The 13,188-nt window shown below is 37.4% G+C and overlaps 1 protein-coding gene across 11 annotated transcripts in view; it reads left to right on the plus strand.

Moving 5' to 3' along the window:
* Positions 1–13,188, plus strand: part of DZIP3 (DAZ interacting zinc finger protein 3) — a 110,337-nt gene that overhangs the window by 57,274 nt on the left and 39,875 nt on the right. For 8 of the 11 annotated variants that reach the window (XM_043892596.1, XM_043892587.1, XM_043892593.1 and 5 more), the window contains 4 exons: positions 7,709–7,785; positions 9,416–10,033; positions 11,910–11,942; positions 12,956–13,125. In XM_043892596.1, the coding sequence (XP_043748531.1) occupies positions 7,709–7,785; positions 9,416–10,033; positions 11,910–11,942; positions 12,956–13,125 (898 nt within the window). The remainder of the gene's footprint in view (positions 1–7,708; positions 7,786–9,415; positions 10,034–11,909; positions 11,943–12,955; positions 13,126–13,188) is intronic. The other 3 variants (XM_043892592.1, XM_043892595.1, XM_043892597.1) reach the window with 3 other exon arrangements.

Below are 13,188 nucleotides of genomic sequence, written 5' to 3' on the forward strand. Positions count from 1 at the left end.
ACATGACACTCAGTTGTTGATGTGTCTGCTGTCGAAAGTAAAATCCAGTGCTGCAAAGAAAAGTATTGTATAGGAACCTGGAATGTTAGGTCCATGAATCAAGGAAAACTGGATGTGGTCAAGCAGGAGATGGTAAGAATAAACAACATCTTAGGAATTGGCGAACTAAAATTGATGGGAAAGGGCAAATTTAACTCAGATGACCATTATACCTACTACTGTGGGCAAGAATCCCATAGAAGAAGTGGAATAGCCCTCACAGTCAACAAAAGAGTCTGAAATACAGTGCTTGGGTCCAGCCTCAAAAATGACAGAATGATCTTGGTTCGTTTCCAAGGCAAAACATTCAACATCACAATAATCCAAGTCTATGCCCCTTCCACCGATGTGAAAGAAGCTGAAGTTGATCAGCTCTATGAAGACCTAGAAGACTGCCTAGAACTAAACCCTAAAAAAGATGTTCTATTCATCATCAGGGATTGGAATGTGACAGTAGGAAGTCAAGATATACCTGGAGTAACAGGCAAGTTTGGCCTTGGAGAATAAATGAATCAGGGCAAAGGCTAACTGAATTCTGCCAAGATAATGCACTAGCCATAGCAAATACTCTTTTTTAACAACAGAAGAGACAACTTTATACATGGACATCACCAAATGGTTAATACCAAAGTCAAATTGATTACATTCTTTGTAATGCAAAAACAAGACCTGGAGCTGACTGTGGCTCAGATCATCAGCTCCTCATAGCAAAATTCAGGCTTAAACTAAAGAAAATTGGGAAAAACACAACGTCAGCCAGGTATGATTTAAATCCTGTATGAATTCACAGTAGAGGTAACGAATAGATAAGGGACTGTCTCAAGGGACTAGATCTAGATAACAATGTGCCTGAAGAACTATGGACAGAGGCCCATGATATCATACAGGAGGCAGTGAACAAAACCATCCCAAAGAAAAAGAAAAACAAGAAGGCATAGTGGTTATCTGAGGAGGCTTTACAAATAGTGGAAGAATGAAGAGAAGCAAAAAGCAAGGGAAAGAGGGAAAGTTACATCCAATTAAACGCAGAGTTAAAAAGAACAGCTAGAAGAGAAAAGAAGGCCTTTGTCAATGAGCAGTGTTTAATAATAGAAGAAAAGAACAAAGGGGGAAAGACTAGAGATATCTTCAGGAAAATTGGAAATATCAAGGTAGCATTCTACCCAAAGATGGGCACAATAAAGAATAAAAATGGTAGAGACCTAGCAGATGCTGAAGAGATCAAGAAGAAATGGGAAGAATACATGGAAGAACTGTATAAAAAAGATCTTAATGAACTGGATTACTACGATGATGTGGTTAGTCACCCAGAGTCAGACATTCTAGAGTGTGAAGTCAAGTGGGCCTTAAGAAGCACTGTTAATAAAGCTAGTGGATATGATGACATTCCAGCAGAACTATTCAAATCCCTAAAGGACGGTGCTATCAAGGTGTTGCATTCATTATGTCAGCAAATCTGGAAGACCCAGCAGTGGCCTACAGGACTGGGAAAGGTCAATCCTTGTCCCAATTCCTAAGAAGGATAGTACCAAAGGATGTGCTAACCATTGGGAAATTCCACTCATCTCCCATGATAGTAAGATCATGCTTAAGATCTTGCATGCTAGGCTTTAGCATTATGCAAACCAAGAACTTCCAGATGTCCACACTGGGTTTAGAAAAGGAAGAGGAACTAGAGATCAAATTGCCAACATTCACTGGATTATAGAGAAAGCAAGGGAATTTCAGAAAAACATCTATCTCTGTTTCGTCAACTACACTAAAACCTTTGACTGTGTGGATCATGACGAACTGTGGAAAACTCTTAGAGAGATGGGAATACCAGACCATCTTACCTGTCTCCTGAGAAACCTGTATGTGGGTCAAGAAGCAACAGTTAGAACCCTGTATGGAACAACTGATTGGTTCAAGGTCGAGAAAGGAGTACGACAGGGCCGTCTGCTGTCACCCTGTTTGTTTAACCGATGTGCTGAGCACATGATGAGAAATGCCAGGATGGATGAATTAAAGGCCAGAATCAAGATAGGTGGGAGAAACGCCAACAACCTCAGATGTGTGGATGATACCACTCTAATGGCAGAAAGCAAAGAGGAACTAAAGAGCCTCTAGATAAGGATGAAGGAGGAGAGTGAAAGACCCAGCTTAAAACTAAATATTAAAAAAACTAAGATTGTGGCATCTGGCCTCATTACCACATGGCAAATAGAAGGGGAAAAAGGTGGAAGTAGTGACAGATTTCCTTTTCTTGGGCTCCAACATCACTGTGGACGGTGACTGCAGCCATGAAATCAGAAGACAGTTGCTTCTTGGCAGGAAAGCGATGACAAAGCTAGACAGTGTGTTGAAAAGCAGAGACATTACTCTGCTGACAAAAGTCCACGTGGTCAAGGGTGTGGTCTTCCCAGTGGTCACATATGGTTCTGAGAGCTAGACTGTAAAGAAGGCAGAACACTGATGCCTTTTAACTGTTGTGCTTTAGAAGACTCCCGAAAGTCCCTTGGATGGCAGGGAAATCTAACCAGTCATCTTATGGGAGATTAACCCTGAATAGTCACTGGAAGGATTGATGCTGAAACTGAAGCTCCAGTATTTTGGTCTTCTGAGGCGAACAGACAACTCATTGGAAAAGTCTCTGATGCTGGGAAAGACTGAAGGCAGAAGAAGAAAGTGGCAGAGGATAAGATGGCTGGACGGCATCACCGATGCAGTGAACATGAACTTGGGCAAACTCTGGGAGATGGTGAGGGGCAGGGAGGCCTGGCGTGCTGCAGTCCACAGGGTCGCAAGAGTCCGACACGACTGGGCAACTGAACAAAAACAACAGTTTTATAAAAGTTTTGAATGTTTACTCGAGAAGCCATCTGGACTGGAATTTTCTTTGTGGAATTTTCTTTTACATATTAATTAAAATTTTTTAAGAGATCAGTTTAGTTCAGTCACTCAGTCGTGTCTGACTCTTTGCGACCCCATGGACTGCAGCATGCCAGGCCTCCCTGTCCATCACCAACTCCTGAAGTTTACTCAAACCCATGTCCATTGAGTCAGTGATGCCATCCAGCCATCTCATCCACTGTCATCCCCTTCTTCTCCTGCCTTCAATCTTTATCAGCATCAGGGTCTTTACAAATGAGTCAGTTCTTCACATCAGGTGGTTAAAGTATTGGAGTTTCAGCTTCAGCATCAGTCCTTCCAATGAATATTCAGGACTGATTTCCCTTACAATGGACTGGTTGGATCTTCTTGCAGTCCAAGGGCCTCTCAAGAGTCTTTTCCAACACCACAGTTCAAAAGCATCAATTCTTCAGCACTCAGCTTTCTTTATAGTCCAACTCTCACATCCATACATGACTACTGGAGAAACCATAGCTTTGACTAGATGGACCCTGGTTGGCAAAGTAATGTCTCTGCTTTTTAGTATGCTGTCTAGGTGGGTCATAACTTTTCTTCCAAGGAGCAAGCGTCTTTTAATTTCATGGCTGCAGTCACCATCTGCAGTGATTTTAGAGCCCAAGAAGAGGAAATCTGTCACTGTTTCCACTGTTTCCCCACCTATTTGCCATGAAGTGATGGAAACAGATGCCATGATCTTAGTTTTCTGAATGTTGAGTTTTCATCCAACTTTTTCACTCTTCTCTTTCACTTTCATCAACAGGCTCTTTTGTTCTTCTTCACTTTCTGCCAGAAGGGTGGTGCCATTACATATCTGAGGTTATTGATATTTCTCCCAGCAATCTTGATTCCAGCTTGTGATTCCTCCAGCCCAGCGTTTCGCATGATGTACTCTGCATATAAGTTAATTAAGCAGGGTGACAATATACAGCCTTGACATACTCCTTTCCCAATTTGGAATCAGTCTGTTGTTCCATGTCCAGTTCTAACTGTGGCTTCTTGACCTGCATACAGATTTGTCAGGAGGCAGATCAGGTGATCTGGTATTTCCATCTCTTTCAGAATTTTCCACAGTTTGTTGTGATCCACACAGTCAAAGGCTTTGGCATATTCAAAAAAGCAGAAGTAGATGTTTTTCTGGAACTGTCTTGTTTTTTCAATGATCCAGCGATGTTGGTAATTTGATCTCTGGTTCCTCTGCCTTTTCTAAATCCAGCTGGAACATCTGGAAGTTCACGATTCATGTACTGTTGAAGCCTGGCTTGGAGAATTTTGAGCATTACTTTACTAGCGTGTGAGATGAGTGCAATTGTGTGGCAGTTTGAGCATTCTTTGTCATTGCCTTTCTTTGGGATTGGAATGAAAACTGCCCTTTTCCAGTCCTGTGGCTACTGCTGAGTTTTCCAAATTTGCTGGCATATCGCATGCAACACTTTCACAGCATCATCTTTTAGGATTTGATGTAGCTCAACTGGAATTCCATCACCTCCTCTAGCTTTGTTAGTAGTGATGCTTCCTAAGTCCCACTTGACTTCGCATTCCAAGATGTCTGACTCTAGGTGAGTGATCACACCATTGTGGTTATCTGGGTTATGAAAATCTTTTTTGTATAGTTCTTCTGTGTAGGAGATACATAGCTATTAAGATTATTTTTTGTTGAATGAGCTTTGTCTTTTTGAAGGAATTTGTCAATTTCATTCAAGTTATGAATCTTTGCATAAAGTTATTTATAATATTTCCATATGATCCCTTTTTAATGTCTGTAGATTCTACAGTGATGTCACCCTTTTCATTTCTAATGTTGGAAATTTGTTCCCTTTTTTTGCTTGATCATTATAACTAGAAGTTTACCAATTTTGTTGATCCTTTCAAAGAATCAGTTGATTTCATTGATTTTCTCTAATATTTTTCTGTTTTCAATTCATTGTTTTCTTTTCTTACCTTTGTTATACATCCTTGCTTCTGCTTGCTGTGGGTTCAGCTTTCTCACATTTTTCTAATTTTTTAAGATGAAGGATTTCATGATTGATTTGAGACATTTTTTTTCCTTATAGACCAGCTTTCCTTTAGCATCATTGCTTTTGCTATGTTCCATGCATTTTAATATGTAAGTTTTTAGATTTTTCAACTCAGGTTATCTTCTAATTGTGTGTGTATATAACTATGGACATGTGTTATATAATTGCCAAATATTTGGGGATATTTCAATTATGTTTCTAGATATGAATTCCAATCTCATTCCCTGTGGTCACAGAATGTATTTTCAAGCATTATAGCCTTAAAAATTGTGGAGATTTCTTTTATGACACTTAAATATTGTGTATTTTGATAAGTGTCTTGTGCATTTGAAGTATATCTGCCTTTGTTTAGTACCATGTGTCATTAATATACCAAGTTGATTTATTAGTTTTGTTTCAGTGTTTCTGTATCACTACTGATTATCTGTTTACTTTTTCTATCAATTATTAAGAGGGAAATGTTGAAGTTGGATGTCTATATATTGTCTTTTTCTATTGCCTATTTGTATATTTTTAAACTCTTTTCATTAGATACTGCACACATATATAGGGTTACTTTCTTTTTTTCTTGATGCTTTAAGTCCTTTATCCTTATGTAACGGTATATCCCTGATAATATTTTTGCTTTAAGTTTATTATCTGATATTTGCATGACTATTCCAGCTTTCAGTTAGTGTTTGTGCGGCATGTCTCTTTGCAACCATTTACTTCAGTTTATATAATCCCCTGGATAGAGGAGCCTGGCAGGCTACAGTCCGTAGGGTAGCAAAGACCCAAACACGACTGAAGTGACTTAGCACACAGCACGTGTATATTTTTACCTTAAAGAGGGTTTCTTACAGATGACATAGGTCTTGGTTGTTTTTTTTTTTATATCGAGCTTGACAATGTCTGTCTTTAAATTAGATGATCATTTCCACCTACATTTGCTGTAATTCTTGACTGCATTGGATTTAAATCCACCATCTTCTTGGTCGTTTTCAATTTTTCCTGTCTGCCCTTGTGTTTTGTTTCCTGATAGCAGCTTTTTTGTTACATTTTTTAAGTGACTGCTCTGAAACCTATGATACATATTTTTAAATTATTTTATTGCAGTATAGTTGATTTACAGTGTTGTGATGATACACATTTTTAACCTATAAAAATATATTTTTAGATAATGCATCATGTATAGTGTATGAGCATTACAATAATATAGTCTGATTTCTTCCCATTTTTGTGCATCATATATTTTACTTCTACATATTTTCTGAATTCCACATTATACTGTTGCTTATAAGTATTATTTTTTTCTGTTTTGAACTTTATATACATTTAAACACTCATTTTTATGCTTTTAAATAGACATTGAAATTTTTTTCCTATACAGTTTTTCATTTCAGTAGTCTATTTCATTTATAGCTATAGGGCTTCCCTGTAGCTCAGTCAGTAAAGAATCTGCCTGCAATGCTGGAGACCTGGGTTCAATTCCTGAGTCGGAAAGATCCCATGGAGAAGGAAATGGCAAGCCACTCCAGTGTTCTTGCCTGGAGAATCCCGTGGACACATTTATAGCTATACTACTTTACTTGTTCTATCATTGATAGATATATGGGTTAATTCCAGTTTTAGACAGTAACAACAGTTCTGTGATGAACACTGTTATATATGTCTCCAGGTGTATATGTGCAAAAAATTCTCTAGAGCGTATTCCTAGGAGTATAATTGCTAGGCCATCTATTCATATCTTCAACTTTACTAGATTTTGCTGAACTGTTTCCCACAATGGTTTTACCAATTTACACTCTCTCTGGCAATGTAGAATTCCTTTTACTCAGTATCTTTGCTGTTACTGTATATTGTTAGAGTTTAAAATGTTTTCAGTGTAGGAGATGATTGGCAGTGTTATGCTGGTGCTGGAGATAAAATCAGTAACAACCACCACCAACACCTCTGTCCTTTAAGCTAAGTGTACATTCTAGTGTTGCTTCTTTTTTTTTGATACTGTTTTCTGTGGGAGAGTTCTTTTGGAACTCAAGTGCCAAGTTTTTTCATCTGTTTCATGGCAGCATTTACTTAGTGTTTAGTCTATTTAATAAATCTTGCTACTTTTCTCTCATTTTTTCCATAGTTATTTGTATTGACACTATGCCAGTTTCTTTCTTTGTGTCTCTTTTAAGCGCTAGTCATTAAAAGGGGGACTTCCCCAATGGCTCAATGGTAGAGAATCTGCCAGTGATGCAGGAGATGCAAGTTCGATCCCTAGTTGGGGAAGATCCCATCGAGGAGGAAATGGCAACCCATTCCAGTATTCCTGCCTAAAAAATCTCATGGACAGTGGAGCTGGTGGGCTACAGTCCAAAGGGTTGCAAAGAGTCAGACACGACTGAGCGACTGAGCATGCATGCAGTAATTAAATGAGTTTTCTTAGAACAGTTATTGGTAAGAAGATTCTGTGGTGGAAGAGGGTGTGGGAGGAGTTCCGGGTTTGCTGACTTTTTACAATGCAAAGACTTCTATTTGTTTTCCTACCATACAGTCTTCTTGCAAACAAGCTAGTCATGTGATTCTTTTTGTATGAAATCTAACAATTCTACTTGCCTCTGAATTCCAATGAAAATGGCCTTGTAGGGTTGTTATTGCTGGTGTTTTTATTGGTTCATTCAATTTTCTCCTTTGTTTTTAAATTGTTTCCAGGAGTAGAAGAAAGTGCTCACTGACTTAGCCATGCTGATACCAAAAATCTCCACTGACTTTTTTAACTTATTTTTTTCCAATTGCAGCTATAAAAAGCTGATGTCTCTGAAAATAACTGATACTGATAAAAGACCGAAGATCAGTTTAAAATTTGGTACAAAAGGTATATTTTATTTTCATATGTCTGCTGTTAAAAACCGTGTTAAAAACTTTGACTCTCTGTGTAAAGTATCATTGCCATTAACAGCCTTATGTTTATTTGTGTCTGTCATTCATGGGCTTGGGTTTATACTAACAAGCATCACTTGGTATAGGCTGAAATTCACTGACAGAAATATCAGGTGTATGAGTATCACATTACCTTGCCTCTACAGAGAGGTAGTGCATAAATGTGGCTATACAGATTGAGCTTCATCTGATCTTCCTTACCAACCTCTCCTTCTTTGCTGCATTCCCTTTTAGAAGGGTGAAATGGAAAGAATGAACATTTTGGGCTCAAAGTCCAAATGGTGCCCCCTCTTCAGGAGTGTGCTAGCAAATGCCAGCTGCTCAGCAGTTGGAGACCTTAAGGTCTCCTGGCCCCAGGGAAGTGTAGTCTGGTGGTATTCCTTCTTGCTTGGGGATCCCTGACTCTAGCCAGCGTCTCATCTGGCAGCCCAGAGAAAGCTCCTTGAGTCATTTGCTTTGTAACCTTGCTTGCCGCCACAGTTTATGTCAAGTATATCAAGCAAGAATCTTTAAAAATCTTTAAAGATTTCATAAAAAATCTTTTGAAACACACACTCATTAAGGATAAAATAATAAAGCTACATACTTTATTAGTTTAAAAATATACCATGATATACCAAATTCTTATTACTTTCTAATTCATCTCAGTCTACTTTCATCCTTTGGAGGTGCTACTAAACCAGATAAAATAGTTCAGTCTCATGCCTTATTCCATTTCATTGATGAAACACCTACTTAGTCATTAGTTTATTTTCTGAGAAGATAAGAGTAAGAGGTTCATTAGATTGGTGTGTCTCAAACTTTAATATATGTTTGAATTATCTGTGATTTTGTTAAATTGTAGGTGCTGTAGGTGCCAATTCAGCAACTCTGGGGTTAGACCTAAGATTCTGTATTTCTAGCCGGCTCCCATGTGGAAGTTGCTGTTGCTGGTCAATGGACTATACTTTGAGGAGCAAGGCATTAAATCACTTTACGTTTAATATAGTTCTGCATTTTCTGATAAGGTAGCCACTAGCCATATGTGGCTATTTAAACTCGTTAAAATTAGGTAAATTTTCAAACTCAGTTCCTACGTCAGACAGGCAGCATTTCCACTCTCAGTGGATAGTGGACAGCAGAAATTTAAAATATTTTCATCACAGAAAGTTTTATGGACAGTGCTGATTAAGGTAAAATGTAATTGCCTAAATAAAGTATAATTAAACACTGGCAGTTACCATTCTTGACAGTCTTCAAAATATTCAAAGGCCTAATACTTTTATGCCATTTGGTGGACACAGATCATTTATTTGAACAAAACCCTGAATGGTTGAAAGGCTTCTATGGTGATGGGTTTTTGTGATTTCTTTTGCTTAGAGCATACCGTTTTTGTTTTGACTTTTTGACAGTTAGACAGATAGCAGCATGCTTATTGAGCACTGGCTGTGGCAAAGCTCTGTACTATATACTTCATTCTTTTGGAATAGTGCCTGTCCTACATGAACTTAGGATGTAATACCTGAACCCACATAGAAAAAGAGCATTAATGTGGAATCTTTTGACTTCTCAAAATTCATTTTCAGATGAAATGCCTATCTTCAAACTTGATTATAATTATTTCTATCATCTGCTTCATATAATTATTGTTTCTGGTACTGACATTGTTCGGCAAATATTTGATGAGGCTCTGCCACCCCCTCTTTTGCGAAAAGAGCTTCTTATACACAAGAATGTACTGGAACCCTACTACAACCATCTTTGGACCAATCACCCTTTGGGTGGAGCATGGCATCTGCTTTATCCCCCAAACAAGGAGCTACCACAGTCCAGACAGTTTGACTTATACCTCCTGTTAGCTCTCATAAAACATTTGAATGTGTTCCCTGCACCCAAAAAGGGCTGGAATATGGAACCACCACCTTCTGATCTCTCTAAGTCTGCAGACATCCTGAGGCTGTGCAAATACAGGGATATCCTCCTTAGTGAGATTTTGATGAATGGTCTCACTGAGTCACAATTCAATTCAATTTGGAAAAAAGTTTCAGATATTCTTCTGCGCCTTGGGATGAAGAAAGAAGATATTGACAAAGTGAAGGAGAACCCCATTGAGAATATCTCCCTTGATTACCATCAACTGTCCATCTACCTAGGCATACCAGTACCAGAAATCATCCAGAGGATGTTATCCTGCTATCAACAAGGTACAAAATAGTTATTTACCTAAACTAGTAAACCTTCACTGAGTGTCTGCTATGTGTCAGACACACTGCTAAGGCCAGGAGATTCAGTGAGCTCACATTCTTGAGAGAATAGACTCATCAAGACATTAATAGTAATTACAGTGCTAGAGATGTTTTCAAAATACCATGGGAAGTTATAGTCTAAGAGAATCCAAAAAGGCTTTCCGGAGAATATAGTATCTTAAATGTAAAAGTTAGCCAAGTGAAGAAGATGGAGAAGGATGTTTCAGAAGGAAACAAGAACAAAGGTATAGAAACATAGAAATATAATTCAAGGAACAAAAAGTTTGGCAATACTGAGTTTAACTTAGGGGAGAGTTCATAGAATAAATTCAAGAGGATTTCTTTTGCCACGCTGAGGAGTTTGTGTTTTCATAAAGGAATTGTTGAAGATTTTTAAGTAGAGGAGTTTTATCACTTCTACAAAATTAAGGATGCCTAAAACCGTGAAATACAGGTACTGCGTGTTTCAAGAATGCTCTTTTAAATACCATAAGTGCATGTTTCACCTTTCTATCAGAACTGTGACTTTTAGTTTAGAAGTTTAGCTCTCCATTGGTCATAGGTAATTTTAAAAATCAGATAACATTGTCTGTTATGGGAACGACTTCAGAGCACCTTCCCACATTCCAGGATGGCTTCTCAGCTGTCATGGGAGGTGAAGGTGAAGGTATGTCAGCATCACTGACACCCTCACTGTGCTATTCTGGCTGAATTTTCCTGGTCCCAAGTTATTAGTCATACTACCTGGTGAGCAACTGATGATTACATTGGTGTTGTTTAAACATACCACTTTCCAAGTCTAGTAATTGTTGACCTGGTCCAGATTTTCCTCAGAGATAATTGCTAGACCCCCATCCCAGTCCTTTAGCTAAGGCTCTGGATACCATTGTGTTTTCCTGCTTAACCTTTAAGAGCTGTCCTTGAACATGAAAGAAGAGAATGCTGAGTTTGATGATACAAGAAAGTCAGGCAAGAACCCTTGACTTGTAAATTAACTTATAAATTAGAGGCTTTTCTTTTTTGCATTTACTCTGTTAAGATTTTAAATAACAAAAACTCATGAGAATAAAGGTAATATTTGGGAAAGAGCTTTGAGCAATAAATTCAAGGCATTTCATTTCTCACTCTGGAAGTCTGAAGAGCTTACTGGTCATGTCTCTTTAATAGAAGCTTTCCTAGAATCTTACAGTTCTTCCCTAGTAGTTACTACAGTTGTAGTTTTCCTTTGTGTATCTGATTAATATCCATTGTCCCCACTAATCTCTATGAAGGTTATCTTTTTTATTCACCTTTCAAACTCTAGAGCCTAATACAGTCTCATATATTATAGGTGCTTAATAAATATTAATGGGTAATGAGGGGGGATGCTTATCAGGATTTTGCTTTAAAAAAGGCTCAAACTTACAATGGAGATTTGCTTCATAGTTATGTATTATTACTTCATGACCGTAGACTGTCAATTGTAAGAATTTGCTTCTTGGATTAAAGTACTGGTGTTCTAGACATTATTATGAACTATTTTTTTTTTTAACTTTTCTTTCTCTAATCATGGATTAGATAAGCTTTATGTTATAACATAAGATTTATGTTTTAATCTAAAAATTATACTTTGTTTAAACTGGATTCATGAGTGAGGTTGGTTATTTTTAGTTATAATATTTATTGAAAAATTATACTTTGTTTAAACTGGATTCATGAGTGAGGTTGGTTATTTTTAGTTATAATATTTATTGGTGCAATATAAAAAACTTTTCTGGTTCTTCTTATTCTCAGTCTGATATTTGTTGGTTGCATTTGCAATTATACATCTAAAATTTTTCTTTATGTATCATAGGAATTGCCCTACAGTCAATAACAGGCAGTCAACGTAAGTATGTTTAAAAACCAAATGCCTAAGTGACCTTTCAACCCTGTGTAGCTAAGGGGCACCTGTAGATTTTTACTTGGTCAAATAAACTGTATGATACACTGTGTTTACTATAAGTTTGGGAAATTATATGATCAAATCCCTACTGATCAGCTGAATCTAGTATGAGCCTTTTTACTCTGCCTTCCTCTTAGTACATGCGCCCTGGGGTTTACCCTAACAGGGTGTTTTAGCTTTTGACACAAAGGACACGTCGTCAGGCAGAAGTGCCTGCTTGCTTGCCCTGCCTGGTCATTCATGCTTTTATCTGGCTGACTACCCATTGTTCAGCTGTATCCTTTTTTGCCAGGTAATGAGTTGCTAATTATTTGATTTTCATTTATGTACTGTTGGTTTTTTAAATGTAATTCAAATTCCGCAACTAAAATTATACATAAGAAAGGAACACCATGGCTTTTGTTTGAACCAATTGTGACCAGTCAAATTAAGTCTGCAGGTGTAGAGATTGAATCTCTGGAGCACAATCAAGGAGCCTGGTGTCAAAGAAGAAGATACATAATAGGGGGCTGATACCCTTTAACAACCTTTGGTTATGAAAAAGAAGGAAAAAAGGGAAAAAATAAACTTTTCCTTCTTTTCTTTATGTTTCATATTTATGCCCGAAAATAATACTAGTTGCAGTGTTAACAGGGTCAATGTCAGGATACTCAAAAGCTTATATTTAGGGTTGACTTGAATTCTAGATTATCTAATATCTATAGTCTGCTTAAGATAAAAGTAAAATATCTTAGCATTGTGTTCACCCTGATTGGTTTCAGGCTAGTATATGTACCTATTATTATTTGGTCATTGATAAATGGACATTTTATTTTCATTTAGTACTTGAACAGAGTAAGATGTCTTCTATTTTTATTCCTGGGATGGTGTTATGGGCGGAGTAAATGTATTTAAAATAGTGATAAAGCTAAAATTATGTGCATCCAGATTTTGAGTGTTTTGGTTTTAATATTTAGGTATTGAAGTAGAAGAGTTACAAAATGAAGAAGAAGAACTCAGTCCACCTCTTATGGAGTACAATATAAATGTGAAATCAATCCCTGAAATACAGTTAGCAGAAATGAATAAAGATGGGGCATCGATACCCAGTGAATCTTCAACAGAATCTATTAAAGATCTCCAGGAAGTATAAGCTCTCATTAATATTTGAATTAGAAGAACTTAATCAAGGCTTTTAGTTTGTTACATG

This window comes from Cervus elaphus, chromosome 31 (genome assembly GCF_910594005.1).
Source record: "Cervus elaphus chromosome 31, mCerEla1.1, whole genome shotgun sequence".
NCBI lineage: Eukaryota > Metazoa > Chordata > Mammalia > Artiodactyla > Cervidae > Cervus > Cervus elaphus.